Source organism: Pygocentrus nattereri, chromosome 2, assembly GCF_015220715.1.
Source record: "Pygocentrus nattereri isolate fPygNat1 chromosome 2, fPygNat1.pri, whole genome shotgun sequence".
NCBI lineage: Eukaryota > Metazoa > Chordata > Actinopteri > Characiformes > Serrasalmidae > Pygocentrus > Pygocentrus nattereri.
The window spans coordinates 52,097,087-52,115,504 of record NC_051212.1 but is presented as its reverse complement, the minus strand read 5'-3'; the positions used below and the strand labels follow the sequence as shown (position 1 = coordinate 52,115,504).

The 18,418-nt window shown below is 40.6% G+C and overlaps 1 protein-coding gene across 1 annotated transcript; it reads left to right on the top strand.

Moving 5' to 3' along the window:
• Positions 1 to 1,007: 1,007 nt before the first annotated feature.
• Positions 1,008 to 17,286, top strand: slc25a24l (solute carrier family 25 member 24, like). Its single transcript, XM_017703328.2, has 10 exons — positions 1,008 to 1,187; positions 2,152 to 2,278; positions 4,831 to 4,918; positions 7,169 to 7,280; positions 8,550 to 8,708; positions 9,279 to 9,416; positions 12,323 to 12,430; positions 13,725 to 13,892; positions 15,347 to 15,485; positions 16,673 to 17,286. Exons 1-10 carry the CDS (start codon positions 1,065 to 1,067, stop codon positions 16,855 to 16,857), a joined length of 1,347 nt encoding a protein of 448 aa, XP_017558817.1. The 5' UTR covers positions 1,008 to 1,064; the 3' UTR covers positions 16,858 to 17,286.
• Positions 17,287 to 18,418: the final 1,132 nt, after the last annotated feature.

Below are 18,418 nucleotides of genomic sequence, written 5' to 3'. Positions count from 1 at the left end.
CATGCTTTAAAAACCTATCGGAGCAAAACCTCGTATCTCCTTTTTCGGTCGTTTTTCAGTGTTTGACATAATTTGAAGAAGCCTGCTGTTCTTTACACTGTGCGTGAATTTCACGATGAATGGACCAAAAGAAATGGCTCAGAACGACTTGGAAAGACGTCTGGTTCCATTGACTTCAATTAAAAGTGAGGTGAGTTTTTTCCTTCTCCTGTAAAGTTAGCGTTTTGGAGAGACGAAGTTTTGTTCCGAGAGCAGCGCTATGCTTAAAAAGCAAGCCTGATACTGTTATTCATTTAAAGCTATTAAACACTGTAACATTAAATGCTAAATCTTTAAGCATCGAACAGAAAAACGATCGGCTTTAAAGGCCTCATTTTTAGGAGTTATAGGCGCCCCAGTCGCTCCTACTCATTTACCGAATAAGCTGCGGTTTCTGGCGCCGCCTCCTGGTCGGTCGCCTGAACTGCAACAACTCAAGTGGATTACAAACCCACATATGACTCAGCGGTACCTGCAGAACCACAAAGCCCAGTCATGGTGCTGTTTTAGACAGAGTTACGTAACGAACGATCAGATTTTATTAATTTTTTTTTAAAGAAAAAAATATTTCGCATGCACCCGACGACGGTTTGTAGCCGTTATTTATACTGAAATTGTTCCGTTTTTCATCGTTCACTATTTAAATGAATGTAAATAAAAAAAACAAACAAAATAAAAATAAAAATGCGAAATAAAAAGAAAAATATATCAATATGACTCATTCGAATTTTCCGTTCCACCTTAAATGGCGCCGCAGTTCTAACTATATCGCCTCAGGCACCCACTGTAACTGCTGCGCCATTTAAGGTGGAGTGGGAATTCCATTTTTTTTTTACTTAATAGAGGATTTTGTGTCTGTTTTATTTGTGCTTTGTAACCACCATATAAAGGGCCAATTTTTTATAATTTGTGTCAAATAAATAAATAAATAAATAAATAAAGAGGACCCCACGTCAGGCGGCCGCTCTTCGTCGCTCACTGTGGTTCGGCCGGTTTGGCTAGCCGCTGTTAGCCGGTCTCTCAGCATGGAGCACTTCCAGCGCCTGTTCGCGAAGCTGGATAAAAACAAGGACGGGTTTATCTCAGTTCAGGAGCTCCACGAAGAGATGAGGAGGGTCGGGGTTGTGTGTGGGGATGAAAAGGCTCGGGTGAGTCGACGAGGCTCAAGTTGACCTCCTGTTCTCCAGCTTCTTGCTCGAATTTTCCCGGTCCACCTTAACTGGTGCAGCCGTTACGCTCTGGGGTCTGAGGCGTTGAACTAATAACTGCTGCAGCATTTAAGGTGGAACGGGAAAATTCGAATAAGAAGCTTCAGAGTTTATCCTCGTGTTAAGACGCTCGGTTTCTGATTATATGGACATATAGCATGAAGGGTCAAGCATATAGGTCAGGATATATGCACGTATATATTGTGTGTATATACAAGCATCACATATTGGATGTATGTGCATAATGTATGGATCATACATGTATGTATGAATACATCCCAGTGCAGTTGTTATTATTGTGTTACTAGCTTTGAAATATTAACATGCATTTTTAAAAATATTAAGTTAAATTAAACCCGTTAAGGAATAATAATTTCATGAATATGATGATGCTGTTACTGCATCGTCTATAATGTGCATGTATATAGAGGAATGTAGCTGGTATACAAATTCAACAACGACACATAAAAACTATTATTATTATTATTTATTATGACCACCTCCTTGTTTCTACGCTCACTGTTACCCTGTTCTTCAGCGATCAGGACCCCCATGGACCCTCACAGAGCAGGTACTATTTGGGTGGTGGATCATTCTCAGCACTGCAGTGACACTGACGTGGCGGTGGTGTGTTAGTGTGTGTTGTGCTGGTGCGAGTGGATCAGACACAGCAGTGCTGCTGGAGTTTTTAAACACTGTTTCCACTCACTGTCCACTCTATTAGACACTCCTACCTTGTCGGTCCACCTTGTAGATGTAAAGTCAGAGACGACAGCTCATCTGCTGCTGCACAGTTTGTGCTGGTCATCCTCTAGTCCTTCGTCAGTGGTCACAGGACGGAGTTGACTGGACCAAAAATCGGCCTGTTTGTGTTTACGTGATAAAAATCTCCCACTTTTGTCAGATGATCGTGGCAAACAGTGACCGCGACAAGGACGGGCGGCTGGATTATGAGGAGTTCCTCGGCTACATGATGGACAGAGAACAGAAGTGGAAAATAGACTTCCAGGCTCTCGATAAGAAAAACTGTGGTGAGTGTGTTTTCAAATAATTGTCTTAAAGGGAAACTTCACCGATGTGTCAAAAAGTCTGCGTAATTAAGTGGTTTAGATGTGGACAGAGCCATTCAGAGTGGTTTGGTGTGAAATGCTCTGTTCTAGAGAAACTTACCGAGTCACACTTTTCACAGTGGTGGTGATGGGAACCAGGCATTGCATGTGAAAAGTCAGAAGACCCGTGTAGGTTCCCTGGTGGTTTTGGAGGGTAAATAAAATGGCTATAGTTGTGTTGTAGTTTGTCCCCTGGTTCCCGTCATCACCATCTGGTACAAACACAGATACACTGCATTGCCAAAAGTATTCGCTCATCTGCCTTCACAAACATATGAACTTGAGTGACATCCCATTCTTAATCCATAGGGTTTAATATGATATCCGCCCACCCTTTGCAGCTATAACAGCTTCGACTCTTCTGGGAAGGCTTTCCACAAGGTTTAGGAGTGTGTTTATGGGAATTTCTGACCGTTCTTCCAGAAGCACATTTATGAGGTCAGACACTGATGTTGGACGAGAAGGCCTGGCTCACAGTCTCCGCTCTAATTCATCCCAAAGGTGTTCTATCAGGTTGAGGTCAGGACTCTGGGCAAGCCAGTCAAGTTCTTCCACACCAAACTGGCTCATCCGTGTCTTTATGGACCTGCTTTGTGCGCTGGTGCGCAATCATGTTGGAACAGGAAGGGGCCGTCCCCAAACTGTTCCCACAAAGTTGGGAGCATGAAATTGCCCAAAATCTCTTGGTGCTGAAGCTTTAAGAGTTCCATTCACTGGAACTAAGGGGCCGAGCCCAACTCCTGAAAAACAACCCCACACCATGATCCCCCCTCCACCAAACTTTACACTTGGCATAATCTCAGACTTGTCCATCGGATTTCCAGATGGAGATGCGTGATTGGTCACTCCAGAGAACACGTCTCCACTGCTCTAGAGTCCAGTGGCGGCGCTTTACACCACTGCATTCCACGCTTTGCATTGCGCTTGGTGATGTAAGGCTTGGATGCAGCTGCTCAGCCATGGAAACCCATTCCATGAAGCTCTCTATGCTGTTCTTGAGCTGATCTGAAGGCCACATGAAGTTTGGAGGTCTGTAGTGATTGACAGCAGAAAGTTGGTGACCTCTGCGCACTATGACCCTCAGCATCCGCTGACCGCTCGGTCATTTTACGTGGCCGACCACTTCGTGGCTGAGTTGCTGTCGTTCCCAATCACTTCCACTTTGTTATGATCCCACTGACAGTTGACTGTGGAATATTTAGTAGTGAGGAAATTACACGACTGGACTTGCTGCACAGGTGGCGTCCGATCACGGTACCACGCTGGAATTCACTGAGCTCCTGAGAGCGACCCATTCTTTCACTAATGACTGTAGAAGCAGTCTGCAGGCCGAGGGGCTCGGCTTCATACACCTGTGGCCACGGAATTGACTGGAACACCTGAATTTAATGATTTAGATGGGTGAGTGAACACTTTTGGCAATATAGTGTAGGCTTCTCTACACTGGTGTACTGCAAGACAGGGTTTTTTAGCTGAGTAATATATTGTCCTCACTTTTTTTCACTTTTTTGTGCTCCAATTCAATTGGATCAGATTGGTAATAGATCTGTGTGGGTAACAAAAGACTGAAAAAGACTTTTTTTAGTGGGGGGGGTGAGCTTGTTTTTCCTAGGGCTTTGCAATATATCATTATTATGATAAATTATGTCACAGTATTATATGATATGCTTTCCTGAACATATCATGGGTACGATAAATACTTGTAGAGCAGTCACCACCTTTGTTTTTTCATTATAAGGTGAGCAAAATGAATCCTGTTCGACTGGATTTAGTGTCAAATATTGAGTAAAAATAATGTTTACAGTTATTGGTAATATTTTTACAAATGTAGCACTACTGATTCTTTGTTTCTCTGTTTCAACTGATCAGACGGCTGGAAAAATGAACATGGTGACATATTGTGTATTGTAAAAATGTCTGTTGTAATGTTATATTCTTGCTATATCGCCCACTTCTAGTCTTTTTCTAATTATGCCGTCATATTTCGGGATAATATGTCACTATTTAGTTGCTTAGTCAACCTTTTTTACATATATAGGTGCGTAAGTTCTATCTGGTGGGAATGGACGTCCGTTAGAATGAATTCTTAACTCATTTTGATCAGGAAAAAATAAGAACATCTCTAGACTCACAGCATTTTTGTACAAACGATATAGAAAAAAATGTAGAAGTGCATATCTGGCGCCCTCTAGTGGTTCACAAGTCCCGAGAAATTGCTTACAGCAAGAAGCAGCCTTGCTGGAGACGTTGTAAATTTTCCTTTGCCTTATGTGATTAGAAAGTAAACTGTATCAGGCCCTTAATTATAGCTCGGGGAATGACTGGCTCTGGACATTTCTTTTAATTTGGATGCTTTACAGTGTACAGACTCCAACTCTAGGCCCACACGTCTTGTTTACTGACTATAAACTTGTAAAAGTCTCAGTTTATCTGTGAGATGTTGTGTCATTTACAATAATCTCTTCTCTGATTAGGAGCCATTGACCAGGAGGATATCATAAATGTGTTTAAGGAATTAGGGGTGGTCATATCAAAGACGAACGCAAAGAGAATAATCCAGATGTAAGAGCTGCTGCCGCCGCTATGTATACAAACCTGTTTTTGTTTTTGATGGCCATGGTCGTTTCACATGAACACAGCTGTTGGGAACGAAACAGTTTCCCCACAAAAGTTTAATGATGGAGAAAAGACTATTTAGTTCAACAAAGAAGGCCATGGACATCACTGCATGCTTTAGATCCCATCGCTTTAGGATGGACACCCTGATGCTGAGTCACACCTTGAGCTGCAGCCCTGCTTTCACTTTTGCCGGAATATATATCCCAATAACAGGCATTTATTTGTCCAATTTTGCATTTTCTCCCATTTTCATAACTTCCCAATCCATGTGGTCATTTCTACAGCCTCTTGCACTTCAGCCAAGCCTACGATGATCTTCACATCTAAGATCAAATTACACAGAAGGCTTAGCGTTCACTCATTCAGCTTATTTCAGGGGTGTCCAAAGTGGCATGTTGTAAATGGCCTGCCAGCCAACACATTGCAGTTTTCCTTTCACCTGGTGGTGGTAGTATTAACACAAAATGACAGTATAATGCGCCGCACTGTGGTGAAGACGTTAACTGAAGTTTAAGAACTCGCAGTTTGTGTGACTGAACAACATTTAGTTACAAGTACAGCCATAAAGCACAAACTTGAGAACCAGCGATTTTGGCAATATGGGAATTTGAAGACTTTTTCATCGACAGCGACAGTAAATGAGTGTGTCTCGTATCAAAACACCGTCATGATAATATCAATATAACGCGGTTGTGGGAACGAAACAGAAGAAGGAAAAAACATACTTTACTTTCAATGTAAGTCAGTGGAACCAAAAGTCTTTCCAAGTCATTTTGGGCCGTTTCTTTTGGTCCGTTCAGCATGAAGTTTAAAAGCAATGTAAAGTGCGACATGCGTCTTCAAATCAAATGTTCAGACAGAAGCGATATATATAATAATATCAATTAATATCAATACATTTAAAACGAAGCAAAGACGTTACAATATATTCAGGAGAGTCTCGCAGCACAAACTTTTTCTCAGAGCAAATTCAGTTCAGTTAATATTTAACCCTTTACAGCAGAACAAAAACGTGGCTCTCTATGCTGTTTACTCCACTCTTCTCGTTTAATTAAGTGATTTCTGAAGGCAGTTGCTGCTTTTATTTGATATATGAAGAACATGATCTAACGCATCCAAAAATTTGGAGATTTTTGTATAGTCTGGCTCACAAATGATGTTTTTGAACAAGCAAACACTTCAATAGGAACAGGCCTGTGTTAACTGTATTTAATACATTAGACATGTTTTATTGTTACCCTTAATCCAGGGGTCAGCAAGGCCAAACGTTAAGAAAGCCATTTCGTCCTTTCAACAACAATCAAACCGTCTTGGGAGCCAAAACGTTGTATGTCTGTTTTACCATCTTGGCTGTAAACATGTCTCAGTATGTGTTGATGGACTAGTATAAGATAAAAAGAATACAATATAAACAGAAATGCAGATCTACTTTGCTCTGCTTTAAGCTTTAGCTCAGCTTTAGCTGCTCTACTCACATCTCCAGCAGGAAACCTTTCTGAGAAAGTGGAACAGTTTCTTGTAAATTATCTCTCAACGTTTAACTTCTTACGAGGCTTAAGTCGCTTCTCATTCGCCAGCTTCTGGTTCGTATCTTCCCGTTCCACCTTAAATGGTGCCTGAGGTGCCAGAATGTAACTGCTGTACCATTTAAGTGATGCTTATAAATCCATTTGTCTCTAAATTATCGATATTCATCTTAAATCTTTCTCTTTGCAAGTTTTTAGCTACTAGCTGGGTGAGACTGTTGTCTGCGTTGCTATGGGGCCAGCAATCTTTGTGCCAGCCTTCAGGGTTAAAGGGTAGATTAGCAGTTCTAACTGCTAAGTTCTTAACTTTAGTGTTTAAGACCATTTACTGTTAAACTGTGTTGAACGATGAGCAGAGCTTTATTTTACTGTAAAAGAGGATTATTTTATGAATAATATTTTGACCCACAAGTATTTTGGCCGCTGTGATGCTGTGATAAGTTCATATATTCAAATAGCCCCCCCCCCCCAGTGCTCCTCCCAGGTTTGTCCCAGACCTGTGGGAAACACTGAATTTATGCTTTACTGTATCATGATCACAAGTTTTATTTTGCCATATTGCACGCTCTGAGTTTTCCCCATGCTTGGTCCTGTATAGTTCTATAATTTGGTATTATTGATCATGTGCTAGCATATCCATGTTCGTGTTCTCCGTGTTCGTCATTAGGATGGATGAGGACAGCTCCATGACTGTGGACTGGGGGGAATTCCTGCACCATGTCATCATCAACCCAGTGGAAAATATTGGAGAGCTTGTGTCCTCATGGAAGCACACGCTGGTAAGAAGTGCAGTTATCCTTGGATTTTTACTGATCTGATTGAGTACATTCTGATTACAGATTAAGACCGAGGTGTTTATGCTTCCTCTACTCAACAATCTGTTATAAAATCTCTGTTTACATGCTCGCTACAAGTAATCCGATCCAGGATTACATGCATGCGTAGAGAACTGCTTAGTATAGATGTTACCATGACGACCAGCATCACGCAAGTCCAGTCAGAGCGAGATGAGCAGCAGTGAGCAGTGATTGTGTTTTTAACTGCTTTAAAATGACGTCACACTCAGGAAAACGTCCTTCACATGTCCTTATTAAAGAAGGCCGAGAGGAAGACGTCGTGTTCTGAGAGACATAAGCTGGACGTCCGTCCCACCGCCGTCTTTTAAAGATCAGAGCATGAACTTCGTCTCCTCTGCAGACCAGTTTCTGCTCCGCCGTGTTGAACGGTATAAACTCTCACTGTGACGCGACGCACATGCAGAACGGACTTAAACTTTCCGATAGGGAAAGTAATCGGATACAGACGTTTACACTGATATTATTCTTCTATTTAACTGATTATTTACAGGATTACCCGCCTCATTCGGTCAGATAGAAACCTATTCTGAATGGCCTCAATCAGACAACTAATCCGATCGAGGTGTTTACACTGACGTATTCTATTCCGACTGAGCTATTAGTTGGATTCTTAACAGATCATCAGACTGCATGTGCACATGTCTAATCATAAACTTCTGAAGATTCATTGTCATATAAATAATTGTGATTAACGATGAGGTGAGCGCTGTGGCCAAAAATATTATATCATGATACTTCAGGACATTTTCACAATACATGATATGCGTCACGATATATAGATTTTCTAAGATTTAATACATTGAAATTTACGGAATAGTGCCTGTAGCACCATATATAAAAATACTACAATAATAATAATAACAACAATTATTATAATGAAACTATAACTACAATGATATTTATTCAGTGTTTCACAAGCTTCACTGCACTAAATCCAATTAAAACAGGCCTAATTATGCTTTTGTCGTGTTTTATCAGTGTTTTTAAGCACTTAATCTGTGTTACTCAACTTTAGCTCGTGCCTGTGAGTGTGATATTATTCATCTCTCATGCTCTGTTGTTCAGTTATAATAAACTATAGTGGATTCTAACACTCAGACCGATGCATTAGGATAGATTTATCTAGCTGGCCTAGGATCCCCAAGTGTGAAGAGGTGGCTGTCTGATTGCACGTGTTGTTTCTGTCCGTAGGTGTTTGATGTTGGTGAGAGCCGATCTATGCCGATAGAGTTAACTCAGGAGGAGACGGACCTGTCAGTGTGGAGAAACTTCATCCTGGCAGCTGGTGCGGCTGATGCTGTTTCTAGAACTGTTACAGCTCCTATCGACCGGCTGAAAACTCAGCTACAGGTATTAATCTGATTCAACAGCTGCAATAGACACATTGTTCCTCACGTCTGGGTGGCGCTTCTCAGAAGCATCTTAGCGCAAAGCTCATTGTTAAATGGTAGAGCAAGTACCACAAGAGCCCTCATCAACATAACAGCATTTATTTATCACTGCTTTCCAAATAACAACAAGATTGATCATTTTAGAGGCTGCACATTGCGCTTTGGTTAAAATAGGTCACATCCTGGAAAGAAAGTGAAATCTGACTTTGAAATCTGTGACAGGGAGATGTTTTGGAGGCTTTAATAGTTAAAAAACAAACTGCAAGTTGGAAGTTTGCAGTTCATTTGAATGTTTTTTATTAAGGCTTAAGACAGAATATATGCACAACGAAAGAATCCCAGCTGGAACGATATATTCACAAGATATTTGAGGAAAAAAGAGAGAGGAACACAAGACTGACTGCTCAAAACTTGTTTATTTGCACCACAGTAGATAAGCAAGATGATAATGTGAGCATTGCAAACATGTAACAGCAGTAATGAGTTAATGAATCAGATTCTGTGATCAAGATGTCTCTTTTTTATCTAGGTCTATGGATCCAAGGCTGTTTCTTTGGGCTTGCAAGATCTGAAAACAGGAGGATTGAGGTCTATGTGGCAGGGAAATGCAGTCAATGTGCTTAAAGGAACTCCACAATCGACACTGCAGTGTTTCCTTTATGCCCAGGTATGTAGAGTTGGACTGTAAGCACCACTCAAACTGCAGATTCATACTGGATTAAAATCACTCCACAATTATTACAGTCAGACTGTAAAACTACACACTGCAGATTCATACTGGATTAAAATCACTCCACAATTATTACAGTCAGACTGTAAAACTACACACACTGCAGATTCATACTGGATTAAAATCTCTCCACAATTATTACAGTCAGACTGTAAAACTACACACACTGCAGATTCATACTGGATTAAAATCACTCCACAATTATTGCAGTCAGACTGTAAAACTACACACTGCAGATTCATACTGGATTAAAATCACTCCACAATTATTACAGTCAGACTGTAAAACTCCACACACTGCAGATTCATACTGGATTAAAATCACTCCACAATTATTACAGTCAGACTGTAAAACTACACACTGCAGATTCATACTGGATTAAAATCTCTCCACAATTATTACCGTCAGTCTGTAAAACTACACACGCTGCAGATTCATACTGGATTAAAATCTCTCCACAATTATTACTGTCAGACTGTAAAACTACACGCTGCAGATTCATACTGGATTAAAATCACTCCACAATTATTACCGTCAGACTGTAAAACTACACACGCTGCAGATTCATACTGGATTAAAATCACTCCACAATTATTACCGTCAGACTGTAAAACTACACACACTGCAGATTCATACTGGATTAAAATCACTCCACAATTATTACAGTCAGACTGTAAAACTACACACTGCAGATTCATACTGGATTAAAATCTCTCCACAATTATTACAGTCAGACTGTAAAACTACACACACTGCAGATTCATACTGGATTAAAATCACTCCACAATTATTACAGTCAGACTGTAAAACTCCACACACTGCAGATTCATACTGGATTAAAATCACTCCACAATTATTACAGTCAGACTGTAAAACTACACACTGCAGATTCATACTGGATTAAAATCTCTCCACAATTATTACCGTCAGACTGTAAAACTACACACGCTGCAGATTCATACTGGATTAAAATCACTCCACAATTATTACCGTCAGACTGTAAAACTACACACACTGCAGATTCATACTGGATTAAAATCACTCCACAATTATTACCGTCAGACTGTAAAACTACACACACTGCAGATTCATACTGGATTAAAATCACTCCACAATTATTACAGTCAGACTGTAAAACTACACACTGCAGATTCATACTGGATTAAAATCTCTCCACAATTATTACAGTCAGACTGTAAAACTACACACACTGCAGATTCATACTGGATTAAAATCTCTCCACAATTATTACCGTCAGTCTGTAAAACTACACACGCTGCAGATTCATACTGGATTAAAATCTCTCCACAATTATTACCGTCAGACTGTAAAACTACACACACTGCAGATTCATACTGGATTAAAATCACTCCACAATTATTACAGTCAGACTGTAAAACTACACGCTGCAGATTCATACTGGATTAAAATCACTCCACAATTATTACAGTCAGACCGTAAAACTACACACTGCAGATTCATACTGGATTAAAATCACTCCACAATTATTACAGTCAGACTGTAAAACTACACGCTGCAGATTCATACTGGATTAAAATCTCTCCACAATTATTACCGTCAGACTGTAAAACTACACACTGCAGATTCATACTGGATTAAAATCACTCCACAATTATTACAGTCAGACTGTAAAACTACACACACTGCAGATTCATACTGGATTAAAATCACTCCACAATTATTACCGTCAGACTGTAAAACTACACACACTGCAGATTCATACTGGATTAAAATCACTCCACAATTATTACAGTCAGACTGTAAATCTACACACACTGCAGATTCATACTGGATTAAAATCTCTCCACAATTATTACAGTCAGACTGTAAAACTCCACACACTGCAGATTCATACTGGATTAAAATCTCTCCACAATTATTGCAGTCAGACTGTAAAACTCCACACACTGCAGATTCATACTGGATTAAAATCTCTCCACAATTATTACTATCAGACTGTAAAACTACACACACTGCAGATTCATACTGGATTAAAATCACTCCACAATTATTACAGTCAGACTGTAAAACTACACACACTGCAGATTCATACTGGATTAAAATCACTCCACAATTATTACAGTCAGACTGTAAATCTACACACACTGCAGATTTATACTGGATTAAAATCACTCCACAATTATTACAGTCAGACTGTAAAACTACACACACTGCAGATTCATACTGGATTAAAATCACTCCACAATTATTACAGTCAGACTGTAAAACTACACACGCTGCAGATTCATACTGGATTAAAATCACTCCACAATTATTACAGTCAGACTGTAAAACTACACACGCTGCAGATTCATACTGGATTAAAATCACTCCACAATTATTACAGTCAGACTGTAAAACTACACACGCTGCAGATTCATACTGGATTAAAATCACTCCACAATTATTACAGTCAGACTGTAAAACTACACACACTGCAGATTCATACTGGATTAAAATCACTCCACAATTATTACAGTCAGACTGTAAAACTACACACTGCAGATTCATACTGGATTAAAATCACTCCACAATTATTACAGTCAGACTGTAAAACTACACACACTGCAGATTCATACTGGATTAAAATCACTCCACAATTATTACAGTCAGACTGTAAAACTACACACGCTGCAGATTCATACTGGATTAAAATCACTCCACAATTATTACCGTCAGACTGTAAAACTACACGCTGTAGATTCATACTGGATTAAAATCACTCCACAATTATTACAGTCAGACTGTAAAACTACACGCTCGAAATAAAGTCAAAGTCTTGTGTGTAATCATAATCCCACTGTTTGCTGTCGTTCTCTCAGATGAGGAAGCAGGTCTTGGGAGAAAGAGACTGCCTGTCAGTGGAGCAGAGGTTTGGACTGGGCTGTGTGTCTGGGGCTGTAGCACATGCTGCTTTTTACCCCCTAGAGGTATCGCAGAAACATGACAGGTCTGAATACCCAACTAGAGACTTTCTCCTTTATCTGTGTGACATGGTGTTTCAGTGTCATCTGCTTTCATTAACCCCTAAGTAGTCTTAGTAATCTTAGCCAGCAGATTTTTTGACCATTGCATGACCGTTTAAAAATGACCGTCCAGCATAGTCTGTTGTGGATGGCAGATGGCACAACCTGCGTGCCAGTAATGTGTTATCAGAAAGGCCCACTATTCATTCATATCTCTTATGTTTTCCTGTCGTCCTTCACTGTAGCATGTGACTGCCCTGTAGTGGTAGTGGCAGTAATAGCACTGTATAAATGAGCTCATCCTATGCTCCTAAAATTTTTCTCCCCTTTGTAAAAATAGTTGCTTTAGCACAAGCAGCCTTGCATTGGCAATGACCGTAAATGAGTATTTCACAGATTTTTCACATTTTGTGCACAATTTACATTTACATTTATGGCATTTGGCTGACGCTCTTATCCAGAGCGACTTACAATTTGACCATTTTTACACAGGTAGGCGAAGGTGGTGTTAGGAGTCTTGCCCAAGGACTCTTATTGGTATAGTGTAGGGTGCTGACCCAGGTGGGGATTGCACCCCGGTCTACAGCATAGAAGGCAGAGGTGTTAACCACTACACTAACCAACCAACCACAGTTGAATCACTGAGATGTAAACCAAGTCATTCACAGTGTCTAATGGGAAATGGTGTTTTGCAGACAAGAGCGCAAATATAGCCGTTTTATTTACTTGCCAAATGACCATGAACCTATATATGTTTTCAGAGTTATTATTTTGCAGTGATAATAATCTGAAAGAAATATGTTTCGGGGGACTATTGGGGACTATTTTGCCTTAGAACACCCTCTCCTTAATGGACTGATGTAAAAATAGGGCTTAGACCGAAAATCTCATCTTGGTGCTGTCATAAAATAATGTCTCAGGCATCAGGCAGTGTGTTCATAACCATTTTATTTAATGACTTCCTGTGCTGCAGCGTTTTAGAGGCATTAAATGCTTTGGACAGCACCTCTGTAAGTTTCCCTGGAGTGGCAAATTTTATATTTAAACCACTCTGTTTGACTCCTTTAACATCTTAACCATTTAAAATGATATATTTTGTAAAACTGGTGGAATTGTCCTTTAATGTCTGCAGGTAAGATGACAGCAGACATCATTTAGCAGCAGTAACGCACACTTTGCTCATTTAAATGTTTAACAGACGTGTATAAATGTCTTATTACAAGTCAGTGGAGCGCTTTTGTTGCTTTTTCGATCTCAGGTGCTGAAGGTCAGGCTTAACGTGCAGCAGGCCGGCACTTACAGGGGACTTCTGGGCTGCGCTAAGTCCATTTATCACAGCGAGTCTGTGTCAGCTTTCTACAAAGGTTTCAGGCCGAGCCTCCTGTGCATGATCCCCTACGCTGGAGTGGAGTGCGCCGTTCATCAGGTACACAGACACAATAAAGCAGGACTCTGACGGTGGGCTTCGTCAGAATGTCCACCACTGCTGGGCAGTAGCATCAATACAAGTAGTGATCTTATTAGTTCAAGTAGTGTGAGGGTAGCTGGGCCTTTGCTTTGGTATTCCAAAAGTTCCAAAGTTGCTGAAGTGTCCCTCGGCTTGGAACTCTACTCTGGAATCCCAGGTTGTTGCTAAGGTGTTGCAGGGCTATAGCTATGGAAACCCAGGTGGTTGCTGAGGTGTTGCTAGGCCATTGATATGAAATCCCAGGTGGTTGCTGAGATGTTGCTATGAAATCCCAGGTGGTCACTAAGGTGTTGCTTGGCAGTTACTATGGAATCCCAGGTGGTTGCTAAGATGTTGCTAGGCCATAGCTATGAAACCCAGGTGGTTGCTAAGATGTTGCTAGGCAATTACTATGGATTTCCAGGTGGTTGCTAAGATGTTGCTGTGTTATCACCAGGTGGTTGCTAAGATGTTGCTAGGCAGTTACTATGGAAACCCCTGGGTGGTTGCTAAGATGTTGCTAGGCCATTGCTATGGAATCCCAGGTGGTTGCTAAGCTGTTGCTAGGCCATTGCTATGGAATCCCAGGTGGTTGTTAAGATGTTGCTAGGCAGTTACTATGGAAACCCCTGGGTGGTTGCTAAGATGTTGCTAGGCCATTGCTATGGAATCCCAGGTGGTTGCTAAGCTGTTGCTAGGCCATTGCTATGGAATCCCCTGGGTGGTTGCTAAGATGTTGCTAGGCAGTTACTATGGAAACCCCTGGGTGGTTGCTAAGATGTTGCTAGGCCATTGCTATGGAATCCCAGGTGGTTGCTAAGCTGTTGCTAGGCCATTGCTATGGAATCGCAGGTGGTTACTAAGATGTTGCTAGGCAATTACTATGGAAACCTCTGGTGGTTGCTAAGATGTTGCTAGACCATTGCTATGGTGATTGTAAAGGTGTGGAGAGGTTAGGCCAGATAGAGAATTTTCAATATGGTTCTATATAAGAACAAAAAGGGTTCTGCTATTGTAACAATATCAAACTTTTCGGTATTATTTTTAAAAATGTTCTATAAGTAATGCATTCTCCATCAATCTGAAGAACCATGTCATCATGCAAAGAACCATTCAAGCGTGACATAGATCCACTACCTTTACTAAAAAAACCCTTGAAGAACCATCGTTTTTAAGAGTGTAATCTGGAGCCCAAGTTAAAAGTCTGCATGATTTCCTGCCAAAACTTGCGTGAATGTTTGCATGAATGTTTGAAGTTATTACAGATTTGATAGCTTTTTTTTGAAGATTCCAAGCACAAAAAATGGTTAAACTGTTCATTTTTTTGTGAAAATACTCCCAAAATTATTTAAAAAAAAAAGAAAGAAAGAAAAGTTTTCAGCAAACTTTTCACTAGTAGTTTGTAGTCATGTCAGTCTCGTTTCTCCGGGCAGTCGATAATGAGCTGGGCCAGACGAAACCCCACCAACAGCAGTGACTCCAAACTGCTGTTCTTCAGCTTTGTGGCCTTCGCGAGTGGACAGGCCAGCAGCTACCCTCTGGCAGTCATTAGAACCCAGCAGCAAGCGCAAGGTGAGCAGTAAAAGAGTGGGCCTGTATATTAAATGGAAAAAGTAAAACTTTTATACTGTGTCTGCTGAATGGGTGAGTGTCAGATTCCCAGCACACCAAACTGCCAGACACTGATGGCATAAAAATGCCAAAGAAAACCCACCAAAAATGCTGTCGTTTACTGGCGTTCTGTTGGTTGTGTGGGATGTAAAAATGTAATTTACTGGTAGTTTATTAATAATATGGTCAGAAGTAAGCAATGAGAACATTTTAGAAAACCAAAAAAAAAAACGGCCCAGTCCCATTTCTTCTTTTTACCCCTAACCCTTGTTTTAGAGTGTCACCCCAACCCCTTGAAACTGAGTTACAGTGGCTTGTGGTTGAAATCTTGCCCTACAAAACGGGACCCTCAAATGAAAAGAGCATCACTTCATTAACAGCTACCAGCGCTGCTCTGTAGGCGACCCTGCCCGTCTGCAGGGACAGCAGAGGAGGGGAAAGTTCAGCTCCTCACTGCTGGGCTTTAGCTACATTTAGGGATCATACGCCTTCAAAGAGGGGTCAATTATTTATTATCACCCCCCTCTAATTCTTCAGTGACATGAAGCTGAAGCTATTCACAAGATTCTTGTTTGAATTTTCCTGTTCCACCTTAAATGGTGCAGCAGATACATTCCGGCACTGCTGGACTATTTAAGGTGGAATGGGAAAGTTAGCCAGCTAGCTACCGAAACATAGCATGTTAATAGTGATTTTTTATGCTTGTCACAAAGAAAATTACCATAATACACTGAACTATGATAAAACAGTGGTGATTTTTTTTAAAGGAGAAAATTCTCACTTTTGCGAGTTTCTTTGGTTTCTGTGCTCCAGCTTGCTGGTTTTTCTTCTTTTCTCAAATGTCTCTGTTTGGAGTCTCTGAAAAGCCTCCGTTTGGAGGGGCATGTCACCCCAACACTTCGCCCCACCCCTCTATCTTAACAAAAACTGCGACACCCTACCCCTAAACGTGAACACGCAAAACAGAGGGCTGAGGGCTCAGTGGTAGGGGCGAGGGGTGAAATGGGACTGGGCCAGACATTTGACGTTTTGATATAAACAAAATGTTTACAGCATTAATGCTGATTGATTATAAAAAGCTTTATATTTCATTAGTGACCGATGTCTTTTCTCAATGAGCTAATCACTTAAATCTCTCTCTCTTTCAGCTTTTACATCAAACTCACAGACATCTTCCCACATCCTTCAGGCACTGATGGGGATCTATGAGAAGAGCGGAGTGAGAGGGTTCTACAGCGGGATGGGGGCTAGTTTTGTGAGGGCCGTGCCGTGCGCCCTTCTGAATTACACCCTCATCTCTAAACTGGAAGAGCTGCTCTCCTCACATCTCTGATGTAGGATAAACGTCTGCATAGACAAACACTAGATGTGTCATGTATCTGTGTGTATCCTCGTGATTTCAGGCATTTTACTTTTTGTCGCTTGATTAAAGTTGATTGAAGTTTAAATATAAAAGCCCTCAGCTTATTCAGCTGTCTGTTCAGCTTGGACGCACAAAAGTGGTTTACTAAGGACGTGAAGTGACACTGATGCAAAGCACTGCTCTTATAAAGCACCAAAAGCTTCTAGAGTCCTTGTGGAGAATCTTTAAACTGCTAAACACGAGTGAGTGAGTGAGTGAGTCAGCTGGAAGGTGGAAGCCAGGGCCATGTGGTACTTCATATCTAAATAATTTGTCCAGGCATTTGGGTGTGAGCTATGCAATGACGTCCAGCATTATAGCAGCTTATAGTGCCCCATCAATACATATTATGGCAAAAAATGAGAAATTTTGTGAATCATTTATTAGAAACCTTCCTCTTGTCCACTCTCTGGCCACTTTATTAGAAACCCCTACCTGAAAGGTCTGCCTTGTTTGTGTGCCTTGTCATTTATTAGAAATCTTCTGCTTCCATTGGGTAATTTATATAGATAAGGTAGGTGGATACACTGTAGGTGTAGACTAGTGATGTAAGCTTTGTGTTAGTCATCCTCTAGCCTTTTATCAGTGGTCGGTTTCTGATTCCAACAGCAATTCACGTGAACATTATTCAGCTGTTGTAGGTTAAACACAAACCTTTGAGGCTGGTAAAAGGCATTCCATGTTTTATCACCACCACTCTACAATGAGACTCCGATCTCTTTACAGTGGTGGTGATAGGAACCAGGGGTCGCCATGTCTACAACACAGATGTAGCCGTTTCATTTACCACCCAAAACCACCAGTGAACCCACACGTCTTCTGAGTTTTCTTATGTAATATTGACAGTACATCAGAAAAAGTGAGCTTTCTTTGGGAACTATGTTGCCTCACAGTACCCTGCAAGTATCCCTCCGCCATGAGTGTATTAAAATAGATGTATTAAGGTACATTTTAAGCCAAAATTTCATTACAAAAAAAAAAAAACAGCATAAAACAGCGTCTCAGACATCAGGCAGTGTATATTTAACAATTTCATTAAACTCTTCAGACGTCTGGTTCCTATCACCACCACTGTGAACAATTCTGACTCGTAAGTTTCTCTATAAAGCCACTCTGAATGACTTTTTTTACATCTTAACCATTTAATAATAATAATAATAATAAAATTTCATTTGACAAGCGCCTTTCAAGACACCCAAGGACACTGTACAATAAAAATAACAAAGAATTTTTTTTTTAAATATGTAGATTTTTTTTTTTTTTAAATATGTAGATTTTTTTATTATTATTATTATTATTGGTGGAGTTCCCCTTTAAGTGTAATTTTTATTTTTTTACACCGCTGTAGGTTTCCAGCTAATGACCGGTCAGTTCACAATCAAGGTGGACCTACAGTAGTTTCTAATAAAGTGGCAGAGAGGGGCGGGGGTAGGTGTGATTGACATCTATGTCGGCCAATAGGAATCAGCGCTCGCCCCGCCCACTCCTCCTC

Excerpts from the sequence above, each read along its gene's own strand:
- slc25a24l (XM_017703328.2), top strand. The coding sequence starts at position 1,065 with ATGGAGCACTTCCAGCGCCTGTTCGCGAAGCTGGATAAAAACAAGGAC. Across the intron at positions 7,281-8,549 it reads CCTCATGGAAGCACACGCTG|GTGTTTGATGTTGGTGAGAG; the intron begins GTAAGAAGTGCA and ends TTCTGTCCGTAG. Across the intron at positions 9,417-12,322 it reads AGTGTTTCCTTTATGCCCAG|ATGAGGAAGCAGGTCTTGGG; the intron begins GTATGTAGAGTT and ends TCGTTCTCTCAG.